The 13,930-nt window shown below is 44.9% G+C and overlaps 1 protein-coding gene across 1 annotated transcript in view; it reads right to left on the bottom strand.

The window, feature by feature from the left end:
* The window catches only part of si:dkey-219c10.4 (high affinity cGMP-specific 3',5'-cyclic phosphodiesterase 9A), a 66,286-nt gene extending 63,896 nt beyond the window's left edge, over positions 1–2,390 (bottom strand). Inside the window, 1 exon segment of the mRNA XM_052025672.1 lies at positions 2,300–2,390. Coding sequence (XP_051881632.1) covers positions 2,300–2,390 — 91 coding nt within the window.
* Between the last annotated feature and the right edge of the window lie 11,540 nt (positions 2,391–13,930).

Genomic DNA, 13,930 nt, shown 5'->3' with positions numbered 1-13,930 from the left:
TTTATGGGAACATAGAAATCATTGAAAATATATGACACAGAAGGAAGCCATTCAAAAAATTAGGGCAGCGGGAAATACTGGATTAAAAAAAATCACCGAAGCTCTAAAGTCATCAAGAACAAGGTAGCTAAGAAAGCTTATGGGATGTTAGCATTCATAAGTCGTGGGATCGAGTTTAAGAGCTGCGAGGTAATGATGCAACTCTACAAAACTCTGGTTAGACCACACTTAGAGTACTGTGTCCAGTTCTGGTCGCCTCATTATAGGAAGGATGTGGAAGCGATGGAAAGGGTGCAGAGGAGATTTACCAGGATGCTGCCTGGTTTAGAGTATGGATTATGAGCATAACGCTTTACTGCTCCAGTGACCCAGGTTCAAATCCGACCACTGTCTGCAAGGAGTTTGTACATTCTCCCCGTGTCTGCGTGGGTTTCCTCCAGGTGCTCCGGTTTTCTCCCACATTCCAAAGAAGTTGTGGGCATGCTATGTTGGCGCCAGAAGCGTGGTGACACTTGCGGGCTGCCCCCAAAACACTATGCAAAAAGATATATTTCACTGTGTGTTTTGATGTACATGTGACAAATAAAAATATCTTATTGTATCTTAAGGGAGCTAGGGCTTTACTCTTTGGAGAGAAGGAGGATGAGAGGAGACATGATAGAAGTGTATAAAATATTAAGAGGAATAGATAGAGTAGACAGCCAGCACCTCTTTCCCAGGGCACCAATGCTCAATACAAGAGGGCATGGCAGATGATAGGTGGAACCAGATGAGGGATGGAACAAAGTGGTTAAGTGGATAGGAAAGCTGTGCCAAGGTAGAAGAAACCCAGGTAGATAGGTATGTGCATGATGAGCAGATGAAACTAGGTGGGGAAGAGTGATGAGTCTGGGAGGTTGGGCGGGCAGGAGGGATGGAAAAGGTGAACAAAGGGAGAGAGACCCTGGACGTGCTGGTGGGAATGTGAAAGGAGCACAGGCGTAGTGGGTTACCCAAAATTGGAAAATTCAATGTTCAGACCATTAGGCCATAAGCTACCCAAGATATTCCTCCATCGATTTACCTTCACAAATGCTGCTTGACCCCGAGTTCTTCCAGCAGTTTACCTTCCTGTGGTTGTGTTGGTGAGTCTCCTGGCCCTCCTAAAGCACAGGACCTCCCTTCTGGTACTTATCTTATTAATCAGGACTTGCACATCCCTGTGAATGAATCGGCAAGCTTTCTTCCCCACGGCAGCAACGTGCACTTCAGCTGCCATGGGGAGGATGCCTTTAAGTGCTGATGCCCGTCTCTGAATGCTGTATACAAAGTGTCAGGAGTTGGGTATGGACCTGAGTCCACACAAATCCTGCTCCAGTGCTTGTCGTGTGTGAACTGCTATACAGCTAATTTCAAACTGCATTTTCAACAATTCTTGACTTTTTATTTTTGCAGGGAACCTGAATGGGCTGTGAATACAGCCTTATTTTAACACAAAAATAGGTGAACTCTAATTTCTAGGCTAATAGGTAAGGTTTACAAGCATGCATCAATCTGAGATTTTGAACGTGGTTAAGTTTGGCATGCAGGAAAAAAGGTGGTGACTTCAGAACCCTGGTCCCCCAAACACACTTAGCACTGTGAATTAACTCCTGCTATATATTGGTTAGAAATTAATCATTGTTCATCAACAACCCCTGTATCATTGTGGAGAGCGACTACCAAGATGGTAGAAGGTCAATGAGATGTCTTCATCTTTTTTTTTCTCGTTTTGCAATTCCTATCTAGTCTGTCCGTTATGACTTTCTTCCAACATACTGGCTTGATAGTTCACAATATAGTTATGTGCAAGGTATTGTTGATGCCTCAGTTACCTGATATTGTACGCATAAAGCATAATAGTTCTGTGCACCATGTCAACAAATGTAAACATAATGTCCACTTAATCGAGTCGTATATGGTTCATATTGCTTCTCCTAACCTGGGCTGTCACAGCATTGTTATCAGTGTGCCAAGAGAATCAATAATCTTACAAAATTGTACTTTAAATTAAACATCTGTAATTTATTGTCCGTGAAAGAGTGTTTAAAATGTTTTTTTTAAATAATGTTGTTGGGAAGAACCTGATGGGATTTACTGAATTATTCCTCGTGCACGGTATCTGGTCAGCATAACTTTTCCACAGTTTGGTAAGGTCTATTTTATCGGCTAATTCCTCCGCTACTTTATCCGACGTCGATTTCAGTCCGCGAACAGCAACTTTCCCACATCACCCAAGAACCAAATTCATCAGGTTGTATCCAAGCCAAACTTCCCCTACCTTTTACGTCCTGGGCCGGGCAATCGCTGGGAAATTCCGCCTGCTCGGGTCTGCCGTCAACAACGAAGTAAATGATTTTTGTTGTGGTCATTGTCAGCGTGAGACGGGAAAGTTGCTCACGGTACGGTATTGTGCGGCAGAGTGCTCGCTGCTGGGCAAAAACGTCAGCCGGTCTGTGAAGGCGGGGAAGTGAATGAAGTGATCCGACCCTCAGCAGTCAGAGAGTGGGCTGAGTATAGGATTGAGAACAATACATTCCAACGTTAAAGGACAGGTTGTGGGTTGTGCTCGTTATAATTGGGATGTGTGCAGACTGTTCTGGGAAGGAAAGCAAAATATCTGCAGATGATGGAAATCTGTAACAAAACCAGAAATACTCAGCAGATTACCTCTGGTTTGCAGATGCTGCCTGACCTGTTGAGTATTTGGTGCAGTATTTATTTCTATTGTGAGAAGGGGATTTGAGGAGTTTCCACTAAATGCCACCGTTGACTTAACGGGCCAAACACTTTCTCCTGTAAGTGTGAAATTATATTAAATAAGTGAAGAGGGAGAAAGGAAATATAACACAGCACCTGCCATATTTTTGAAAACTCTGGTCACTTTTATCAACACATCAGCTCATTCAGAAAAATGTAAAAGCTAGGTGTTTTTTAAAGTTGGTTGTTCATTCCTTCCCTCTTCCCCTCTGAGACCAAACAGTTCCCCCTTCCCTGAGTCAGAACTGGTCATATTTTCTCCCTCTCAATAACTACTGAGCTTTATCTGGGAATCCCTCAAGTCTCTATCCACCAGAATAAAACTTGGGATGGAGGCCACTGTAAGCACTGCTACTCTCACTGCCCATTGTACTCATACCTCTGGTTTGCAGATGCTGCCTGACCTGTTGAGTATTTCCAGCAGTTTTTATTTCTGTTGTGAGATCGGGATTGGGAGGACAAGCAGTGGGCAGGGACATAACCAGTCCCGCTAAACACCAGGAACCTACCTGGGAGGTTTGCTAGTGCTATTCAGGAGGGTTTAAACTAGAGTGGCAGGGGTGGGTGGGAACCACAGCAGCAGCGCAGCAGGTGGTAGGGTTGAGGGCGAGAAAGATGGTATGACAAGTAAGAATGAAAGGAAGGACAGCAAGGGGCAGGCTAATGAACATGGTGGGACTGATGCTAGGAGGGTAAGGAGGATGAACTTAGATCCTGGATCAGTACATGGAAGTACAATGTTGTTGCCATTACAGAGACCCGGTTGCAAGAGGGACAGGACTGGCAGCTCAGCGTTCCTGGGTTTCATTGTTTTAGATGTGATAGAGATGTTGTTGTTCATTGTTTTAGACGTAAAAGAGGTGGAGGGTTTGCCCTACTGATAAGGGAGAATGTCACAGCAGTACTCAGAGGACGTACTGGAGGGCTCATCTACAGAGGCAATTTGGGTGGACTCTGAAATAAGAAAGGTGCAATTACACTGATGGGATTATACTATAGGCCCCCCAGTAGCCACCGAGAGGTGGAGGCACAAATACGTAGACAGATTATGGAAAGGTACAGAAACAACAGGGTTGTCATTGTGGGGGACTTTTAATTTCCCCAGTATTGATTGGAATTTCCTTAATACAAGAGGTTTAGGTGGGGTGGGATTTCTTCAGTCCATCCAAGAGGTGTTCTTGAAACAGTATGTGGAGAGTCCAACTAGAGGAGAGAACATACTGGACCTGGTTTTGGGAAATGAGCCAGGCCAGGTGACAGACCTGGGAGTAGGTGAACATTTTGAGAATAGTGACCACAACTCATTATGTTTTAAGATGGTCGTGAGAAAGGATAAAACTGATCTTGCGGGAAAGTACTAAATTGGGGGAGGGCAAATTACAACAGGATAAGACAGGAGCTAAGAGGTGTTGATTGGGAGCAGCTGCTGTTGGGCAAGTCCATGTCTGACATGTGGGAGTTGTTTAAAGACCAGCTGATCAGAGTTCAGGATCAGCATGTTCCAGAAAGGAGTAAGGACAAGGATGGTAAGGTAAGGGAACCTTGGATGACCTGAGAGGTCGTAAATTTAGGCAGAAAGAAAAAGGAAGCATACATAAGGTTTAGGGAGCTAAAATCAGACTGGGCCCTTGTAGAATATAAAGCAGGAAAGTGCTCAAGCAGGCGATTAGAAAGGCCAAAAGGGGCCACAAGATGTTCTTGGGGAGCAGGATCAAGGACCTGTTTTTCTTCATGGATGCTGCCTGGCCTGCTGAGTTCCTCCAGCATTATAGTGTTTTTCATCTAGATTCCATCATCTGCAGTCCTTTGTTTCTCAAGGATAATCCCAAGGCATTTTATACTTGTATTAAGAAAAAGAGGATAACTAAGGAGAGGGTAAGTCCACTCAAGGATAAAGGGAATTTGTGCTTGGAGTCAGAGCATGTGACTGAGGTACTAAAGGAGTACTTTGTGTCAGTATTACCGAGGAGAAGGATTTGGAGGATAGTGAAGGCAGAGTGGGGCATGCTAATGTGCTGGGACATTTATAAATTAAGGAGGAGATAGTGCTGAGTCTTCTGAAAAAGCATCAAGTCCCCACAGCCTGATGGCATATATCTCAGAATATTGAAAGAAGCAAGTGAGGAGATTGCTGGGGCTTTGACAAAGATCTTTATGTCCTCGCTAGCAACAGGTAAGGTCACAGAGGACTAGAGAGTAGCAAATGCTGTGCCTTTGTTCAAGAAGGGAAATAGGGATAATCCAGTGAGCATCAGTGGTAGGGAAACTATTGGAGAGCATACTAAGGGATAGGATTTATGCGCATTTGGAAAAGTATAGCCTGTTTAGGGACTGTCAGCATGGCTTTGTGCGGGGCAGGTCATGCCTTACAAACTCTAAATTTGTTCAAAACTTGATCAAGTTTTTTGAGGAATTGACAAAGGAGCTTGATGAGGGTAAGGCAGTGGATGTTATCTACATGGACTTTAGTAAGGCATTTGGTAAGGCTCACATCCCATGTTCCTTGTGGATCTAATCTGGTATCAGGTGCACTCTAGGGAACTGGCAGACATCAGGGAAAGTCAGGATGTTTTCTCTGGTCTGCAGCCACAGACATAGCACCACATAGTTCAAAGTCTGTGGTAAACTGTGATAACGTCATCACCTGGAGCTGAGGCTGAACTAGGGTTCCCAGCCCTGCTCCACAGTCTCAGTTGGTTTTATGGGAAAATTAGATATTTAAGTCATACAGGACAATTAATTTTTCTTTCAAATTTGTGAAGTCCCATACCATATGGACTTTTGAGTATCATACTCAGCCAAGTTGCAAAACAAGTGGCATACCCAGAGAGAGACCTGGGGTTAAAATGCATTGGGGAATCATGTGATACAGAGGGAACCGTTAACAAATCCATAGCACAAGAAACACCCAGCTGCTAAAATGATATTTATAACACATTCCAACCCACCTACAAACACAATAGATTTAACACACACAAACTCATTCACTAACAAAGTGTTCAGCTCACTCACTAGCCACTTATTTAAAACACACAAACCCAAATACTAACATGATACACCAAACACATTAAAACACAGCCATTTGCACAATGAATTTATAATCTATAGACACAGCCACTCATCCTTGTCCTGGTCTGTTTATCATTTCCCATTTTAACATCTTTCTCTCTAGCCTAATCTCTACTAAACTACCCTAATCTAAGGCACATAGGTATGGGAGAAAATAGTAAACTTTTTCCCACAGCAGAGGTGTCTATAACCAGAGGCATGGGTTTACATTGAGGTTTAGAGGAGACATAAGGAGGAATTTTTTCACCCAGAAGGTGGTTCAAGTTTGGGATGCACTGCCTGAAAGAAGGGTGGAAGCAGAAACTCTCATTTAAGAAGCATCAAGACAAGCACTTGAATCACTAAGGCAGAGAAGGCTACAGGCTTGTGCTGGTAAATGGGATGAGTATAGGTGAGCACCTTATAGTCAGCATAGGCACGGTGGGCCAAAGAGCCTGTTTTTGTGCTGTATAACTCTACTCTTTCACTTATTACTTCACAATTTTGATGCATTGCCTCCACTATTTTGAACGGTTCCCTTATACAATGAGATGGACTATGACCTCACAATCTACCTTGTTGTGACCTTGCACCTTTTGCACTGCACTTTCTCTGTAGCTGTGACACTTTACTCCGTACTGTTATTGTTTTTACCTGTACTACATCAATGCACTCTGTACTAACTCAACGTAACTGCACTGTGTAATGAATTGACCTGTATGATCAGTTTGTAAGACAAGCTTTTCACTGTACCTCGGTACAAGTGACAATAATAAACCAATACCAATTTAGTGGAGGACAGACCTATCTCTCCTCATTCTCTCCTCATAACTGAACTGCTCCAACCCAGGCAACATTCTGGTGAATCTCCTCTGCACCCTCTCCAGCACTATCACATCCTTTCAATACCTTGGTGACCAGAACTGCACACAGTACTCCAGCTGAGGTCTGACCAAGGTTTTATAGTTTCCCAGTATCTTATATGCCTTCATAACCACATTATCTACCTGGGGTGCCACCTTCAAGGATCTATGGACACGTACTCAAGATCCTTCTGTTCCTCAATACTCTTTAAGTGTTCATAGTGTATGTTCTAGCCTCATTAATGCCCCTAAAATGCATCACTCACATTTGTCTGGATTGAACTCCATCTGCCACTTCTTGGCCATTTAACCAACACATCAACATCTCTCTGCAGCCTAAGACTATCTTCCACACTTTCAACAACTCCACAAATCTTTATGTAATCCAGAAACCTACTAATCATGCCTCCCACATCCACATCGAAGTTCTGCTTCTTAATTTAGTACCTAGCTCTTCACAATGTCTACGCAGGACCTTTTTCTTTATCCTGCCGATGTCATTGGTACTTACTTGTTACTGGATAATAGAATCCTCCACCCTCACACTCTAAGTTCTTCTCCAGCACAGAGCAGATATTCTGAACTGTGGCATCAGACAGTAATACAGCCATCTGGACACTTGCTCTTTGCTGCAAACAGCAGTGTCAATGCCCCTCACTTTACCATCCCCTACTACCACTACATTCCTGTTTGCTCCCCCTAACTGAATGGCTTCCTGTACCATGGTATCATGACCCGTTATCTCATCCCTCTGAAGCTCTTACTCTCATCCCAACAAACTACAAACTCCCATTGGACAATTGCAAAGGCTGAGGCTCCTGCACTCCTGCCCTCTGGGTCACCTTACCCGCCTCATTTGCAGTCACACTCCCTGTCCCTGAACACCAACCAAATCAGAACACCCTACACTATGCGTATACCCCGAGTACAAAGAATCCAGGTGACATACCCCGTCCCGATGTATCACAGTGTCATCATCTCAGCTTCCCACTCAATGATTCTGAGCTGAAGCTCCTCGAGCACAAACATTTATAGCAGACATGTTTGCCTGGATCATACTGATGTCCAGGAGGTTTCAAATGCTGCAGCCATGACAATATTGACAGGCCTGCCATGGATTACATACTGAATTACTTTACACAGTTAGTTGTTTTCTTTTCTATATACTTTTACTAAAATTTTTGAGTCTGAGACAAAGAAGCTGGGAAAAAGGAATAATGTCCTTCTAGGAGGCAGGGTGAAAGGACATGGATGTAAGTGGGAAGGGACCAGACCAGGGGTAACAGGATTGAGTCAAGGTAGGAAGAAATAAGTTCAGTAGGGCAAGAGCAGATTGAAACAATTGGTCTACTGGACCAGGATTGTTTGTGGACCTTGGGTTTAAGGTAGAAGGGGGCAGTGCAGGGTTGGGGCACTACCAAGCTGGAAGATCTCCTGATGAAACAAGATCTGTCATAGTCTAGGAGATAATGATCTGATGTTGGATGGTCATGGTGTAACTATGGTCCAGAATTCAATCCCCTTACACCTCCATCTGCTATCAAGAAGGTCTGAGACCCCTTTGTTTCTTCCTTGAACAGAGGTCCAACCAATCCCCCTCTAACAACACTTAGTTGATTATCCTGATGCTCAACATCTTCTCCTTTGATTCCACCTTCTTCCTCCAGATTAAAGGTATAGTTCTGGGAATTTGCATGAGCCCTAGCTACATCTGTTATTCAGTCGGATACATGAAACAGTCCTTGTTCCAGGTTTATCTGGGACCACTCCCCCAACTCATTCTCTGATGTTTTGATGACTGCATCACTGCTGCATCCTGCACTAATGCAGAACTAGAAAATGATGCCAATTTCTACCCTGCTCTCACATTTATGTGGTCTATCTCTGACACTTCCCTTCCCTATCTGGATCTCTCTGGCTCCACCTCAGGAGATAGATGAGCCACTAACATCTTTTACTAGCCCAAGTACACCCATAGCTACCTTCCTCTCACCCTGTCTCCTATAAGAATGCCATTTTTTTCCCAGTTTCTTTATCTCCGTTGTATATGTTCTAGTGATGAGGCCTTCTGAAATGTCCTCCTCCTTCCTGATATGTATTGGTATTGGTTTATTATTGTCACTTGTACCGAGGTACAGTGAAAAACTTGTCTTTCAAACTGATCATACAGATCAATTCATCACACAGTGCAGTTACATTGGGTTAGTACAGAGTGCATTGAGGTAGTACAGATAAAAACAATAACAGTACAGAGTAAAGTGTCACAGCTACAGAGAAAGTGCAGTGCAATAAGGTGCAAGGTCACAACAAGGTAGATTGTGAAGTCATAGTCCACCTCATTATATAAGGGAACCGTTCAATAGTCTTATCACAGTGGGGTAGAAGCTGTCCTTAAGTTTGGTGATATGTGCCCTCAGGCTCCTGTATCTTCCACCCAATGGAAGAGAGAATGACCCGGGTGGGTGGGTTTGTTGATTATGCTGGCTGCTTCACCAAGACAGTGAGAGGTAAAGACAGAGTCCAAGGAGGGGAGGCTGGTATCCGTGATGCGCTGGGCTGTGTCCACAACTCTCTGCAGTTTCTTGTGGTCCTGGGCAGAGCAGCTGCCGTACTAAGCCGTGATACATCCAGATAGGATGCGTTCTATCGTGCATCGATAGAAGTTGGTGAGAGTCAAAGGGGACAAACTGAATTTCTTTAGCCTCCTGAGGAAGTAGAGGCGCTGGTGAGCATTCTTGGCCGTGGCATCTACGTAATTTGACCAGGACAGGCTGTTGATGATGTTCATTCCCAGGAACTTGAAGCTGTCAACCCTCTCGACCTCAGCACCGTTGATATAGACAGGTGCATGTACACCGCCCCCTTTGTGTCTTCCCCTCTGCCATAGATGGTGGAGTTCTCAACTGCATCTCATCTATTTCCTGCACGCCTGCTCTCTCCACTCTCCCCCTGGAGAGAATAAAGATAGAATCCCCCAGGTTCCCAGGTTATGGCAGGGTTCCATTCCTGAGAACTGTTCACAACCCGAACTTCTCGTAAGTCGGAAATGAACAAAGACAGTGTGTGGGAGAGGATCACAGAAACAGCTGTGACGGGGGACCGAGCAGGTGCAGAAAGAGCAGCCCTCACTGACTGCTCATCCCTCCCAGCTCTGCTCAGCTCGACCCAGCCCCTGATTGTTTCAGGCTCAGGCAGAGGGGTGGGAGAGTTGGAGACAGAAGGTACATGGAAATGCCTCATTCCCACCCAGTGAAAGATGCTTGCAGCCCTGCAGCAGCTAGAAAATCCATCTTCATCCATCCCACCTGTCTCCCAAAAGCTCGCTCGTGTGTTCAGGTGTCCATAGTTCAGGCGTGCATAACCCAGGGAGGACCTGTACTCGCCTTCCACACCACCACCCTTTGCATTCAATGTATTATCCTTTGCAATTTCCAGTAGCTCTGACATGATCCCACTACCAGTCACATCTTCTCCCCTTTCTGCATTTTGTAGGGACCATTTACTTCATGACTCCCTGGTCTGCTCGTTCATCCCCACCCACCAGTCCCCATCTCACAGCATCTTCCCATGCACCTGTCCATCCACTTCTTCCCTTCCCACCATCAAGGGACCAAACAATCATTCCAGGTGAAGCAGTGATTTACTTGCACTTTTTCCAATCCAGTCTACTACATTCAGTGTTCACAGTGCGGTCTCCTCTGCTTTGGAGGAACCGAGCACAGATTACGTGATCGCTCTCTGGAGCACCTGCATTCAGTCACACAGAAGTGACCCTGAGCTTCCTGCTGCCTGCCACTTTAATTCTCAGTCCTGCTCCCACTCTGACCTCAAATACAATGCTGGAAAGAACTCAGCAGGTCAAGCAGCATCTGTGGAGGCAGATGGTCTAAGTCAAAGTCTTGCGTTAAAGCCCTGCATCAAGACTGAGAGGGAACAGGAAAGATCGCCGTTCTATAGCAGTGCACAGGTGGGTGGGATAGGTGGAACCAGATTGGGAGGGGATAAATGGCAGATGGAACCAGGTAAGGAGAGATGAACAAAGGGAGGATAGGACTGGTTGGACAGGCAAGTGTGTGTGGGAGAAGAGTGCAAGTGCGGGTTATCTGAAATTGGAAAATTCAATGTTCATACCATTGAGGTGTAAGCTACCCAATCAGAAGATGAGATGTTGTTCTTCTAATTTGCATTTGTCCTCCCTGTAGCAACGGAGAAGACCGAGGACAGACAGGTCGGTGGGGGAGTGGAAGGGAGAGTTAAAATGACATACATCTGGAGGCTTGAGATGGCCATTATGGACAGAACGCTGGTGCTCCACAAAACAGTTGCCTAGTCTACACTTGGTTTCACCAATGTAGAGGAGGCCACGTTGTAAGCACCGGATGCTGTAGAGCAGATTGGAAGTGGTCCAGGTGAACCTCTGCCTCACCTGGAATACATGTTTAGGTCCCTGGATGGTGTTGGTGGTGGGGTAGTTGAAGGGCCAGGTGTTACACCTCCTTCAGTTGCAGTGGAAAGTGCTAGGGGCTGGGGAGGGGTGCATGGGGAGGGATGAGTGGGCCAGGAGTGCCAAAGAGAGTGGTTCCTGTGGAAAGCAGAAAGGGTGGGGAGGGGGGAGGAAGATATGACGCGTGATGAGATCATGTTGGAGGTGGCAGAAATGGTGGAGGATAATGTGTTGAATGTGGAGACTGGTGGGATGAAAGGTCAGGATCAAGGTAAATCACTGCTTTTGTGGCTGGGGGGTGAGGGGTGGTCAGAGCTGACATGCTGAAAATGGAGCAAATATGTGCGAGGGTTCCAAAAACTATGGCAGAGGGGAAGCCATGCTTCCGGAAGAAGGAGGACATTTCAGAAGCTCTAGAGCAAAAGGCTTCATCTTGATATGGTAGAGATGGAGAAATTGAGAGAAAGGGGATGGCATCCTAACAGGAGGCAGGGTGAAAGAGGGTATTGTCAAGGTAGCTGTGGGAGTCAGTTGGTTTACAGAAGGTGTCAGAAGCAAGTCTACCTCCTGAGACGGAGACAGAGAAATCAGAGAGATCCAGAAAAGGAAGAGAAGTCAGAGATATTCCAGGTGAATTTGAGGACAGAGTGGAAGTTGGTGTTGAAGCTGATGAAACTGATGACAAGTGCAGGAGCAGCACCAATGCGGTCATCAATATAGCAGAGAAAGAGCTGGGGGGGTGGGGGGGAAGGTGCCAGAATAGGTTTGGAAAAGGGAATGCTCCACGTAGCCAACAAAAAGCCAGCACAGATAAGGCCTATGAGAGTGCCCATGGCTACCCTTTGATCTGTTAAACTCCCTTTTTCATCCTTCCCATCCCATTTTTAAAATCATTTTCTGAAATTTGAATTTTGCACTACTGCCACTAGAGGACATACCTGGACAATGAGGTCATCTCTGTGTACAACACACTTCACAAGAAACACAAATGTACGCGAACGTACCGATCAATTGATTGATAAGCCTTCACTCACTAATACACAAATATAAGATCTTTAACAGTCGATGTGACAAAACAGCACAGAGTTTTCGGCTGCGTTGTCCAATGCTTTAATCAAAAATACAATTTTCCACCTCGGGTATCCCAAATTGCAACATATGGCAAATTTATTGGACGACTGAGTGGATGCAAATTTTGTTGGACATGTGATCTAATACACATTCACAGGTTGCACCAGTGTTCAATTTAAGATTTTATGTGCATTGTTTGAAATGGTTAAAAAGTCTGAAAATGATTTTGATAGCTGAACATTATTTATTTTCTTCCCAGATGATTAACCAAATATGTGAGGTAACATTTGTCTGCATTCTATGGTCACCTTGCACTTCAGTTCTCTGGCCCACTCTCACTCTGACCTCTCTGTCCTCAGACTCCCACATTGACACAATGCATTTTAACAGAAGCTCAAGGAACATCAGACTTACACCCTGCCATACTCAAGCACAACAATTTCAGAGTATATTTCTGTACTCCCGTTCACACTCCCTCTGGACCCATTTCTTGTTTCTTTGCTGGTTTCAATTCCGTCCCCTTTGCCTTACACTCTCACCCTCTAACAGATGCCACAGTGGTGCAGCAAATAGAGCTATTGCCTCTCAGTACCTGCAACCTAGGTTCAATCCTGACCTCTGGTGCTGGCTGTGTGGCGTTTCCACATTCTCCCTTTGACCATGTGGGTTTCTCCCATGTGCTCCAGTTTCCTCCCACATCCCGAAGACATGCAGGGTGGGAGGTTATTTGGTTATTGTAAATTACCCATAGTGTATAGGTAAGTGGTACAATGGGGGAATCTGGGGACAATAAAGTGGGATTATTGTAGATGAGTACTTGATGGTTGGTGGGCTACTGTGTGACTCTATGACCTGTCTGTCTTGGTATTGAAACTACAATTATATCTGTTTCTTTTATCAGTTCTGATGAAAGGTTATTGAGTTGAAATGGTAATTGTTTCTTTTTCCTGAACTGCTGAATATTTCCAGCATTTTCTGCCTTTTATTGCAGATAAGGATTGCAGGCAAGGCTGGCAGTTTTAGGGAACTGTGGTTGACAAAGGACATTGAGGCTCTTGTCAGGAAAAAGGAGGCATATGTCAGGTAGAGGCAGATGGGATCAAGTAAATCCCTTCAGGAATATAAGGGATGAAGCAGTACACTTAAGACGGAAATCAGGAGGGCAAAAAGAGCCCATGAGCTGACTTTGGCAGACAAGGTAAAGAAGAATCTAAGTGATTCTATATTAAGAGCAAAAGGGTAACTAGGGATGTAACAGGTCCCCTTAGGATTAATGTGGTTGTCTATGTGTGGAGCCACAGAGATGAGCGAGGTGGTAAATGAATATTTTTTATCTGCATTTACCATGGAAGCTAGGGAATTCAGGGAAGAGAATAGCGATATCCTGAAACATATCAATTTTACAAAAGAGGTGCTAGCAGTCTTAAAGTGCATAACGGTAGATAAATCCTCAGGGCCTAACCAAGTGTATCCTAAGGCATTGTGAGAAGCCAGGGAAGAAATTGCTGAGGGCTTGGCAGAGATACTTGTATCATCGTTAGCCACAGGCGAGGTACCAGAAGACTGGAGGATGGCAAATGTTGTGCCTTTGTTTAAGGACTGCAAGGACAAACCAGGCCGGTGAACCTAATACCTGTGGTGGAAGTGTTACTGAAGGGGATTCTGAGAGACAGAAGCTACTTGGATTTGGAAAGGCAAGGATTGATTAGAGGTAGTCAGCATGGCC

Source organism: Pristis pectinata, chromosome 1, assembly GCF_009764475.1.
Source record: "Pristis pectinata isolate sPriPec2 chromosome 1, sPriPec2.1.pri, whole genome shotgun sequence".
NCBI classification, from domain to species: domain Eukaryota; kingdom Metazoa; phylum Chordata; class Chondrichthyes; order Rhinopristiformes; family Pristidae; genus Pristis; species Pristis pectinata.
Note: the sequence above shows the minus strand (reverse complement) of the source record. Positions and strands in the feature narration are given on the sequence as shown.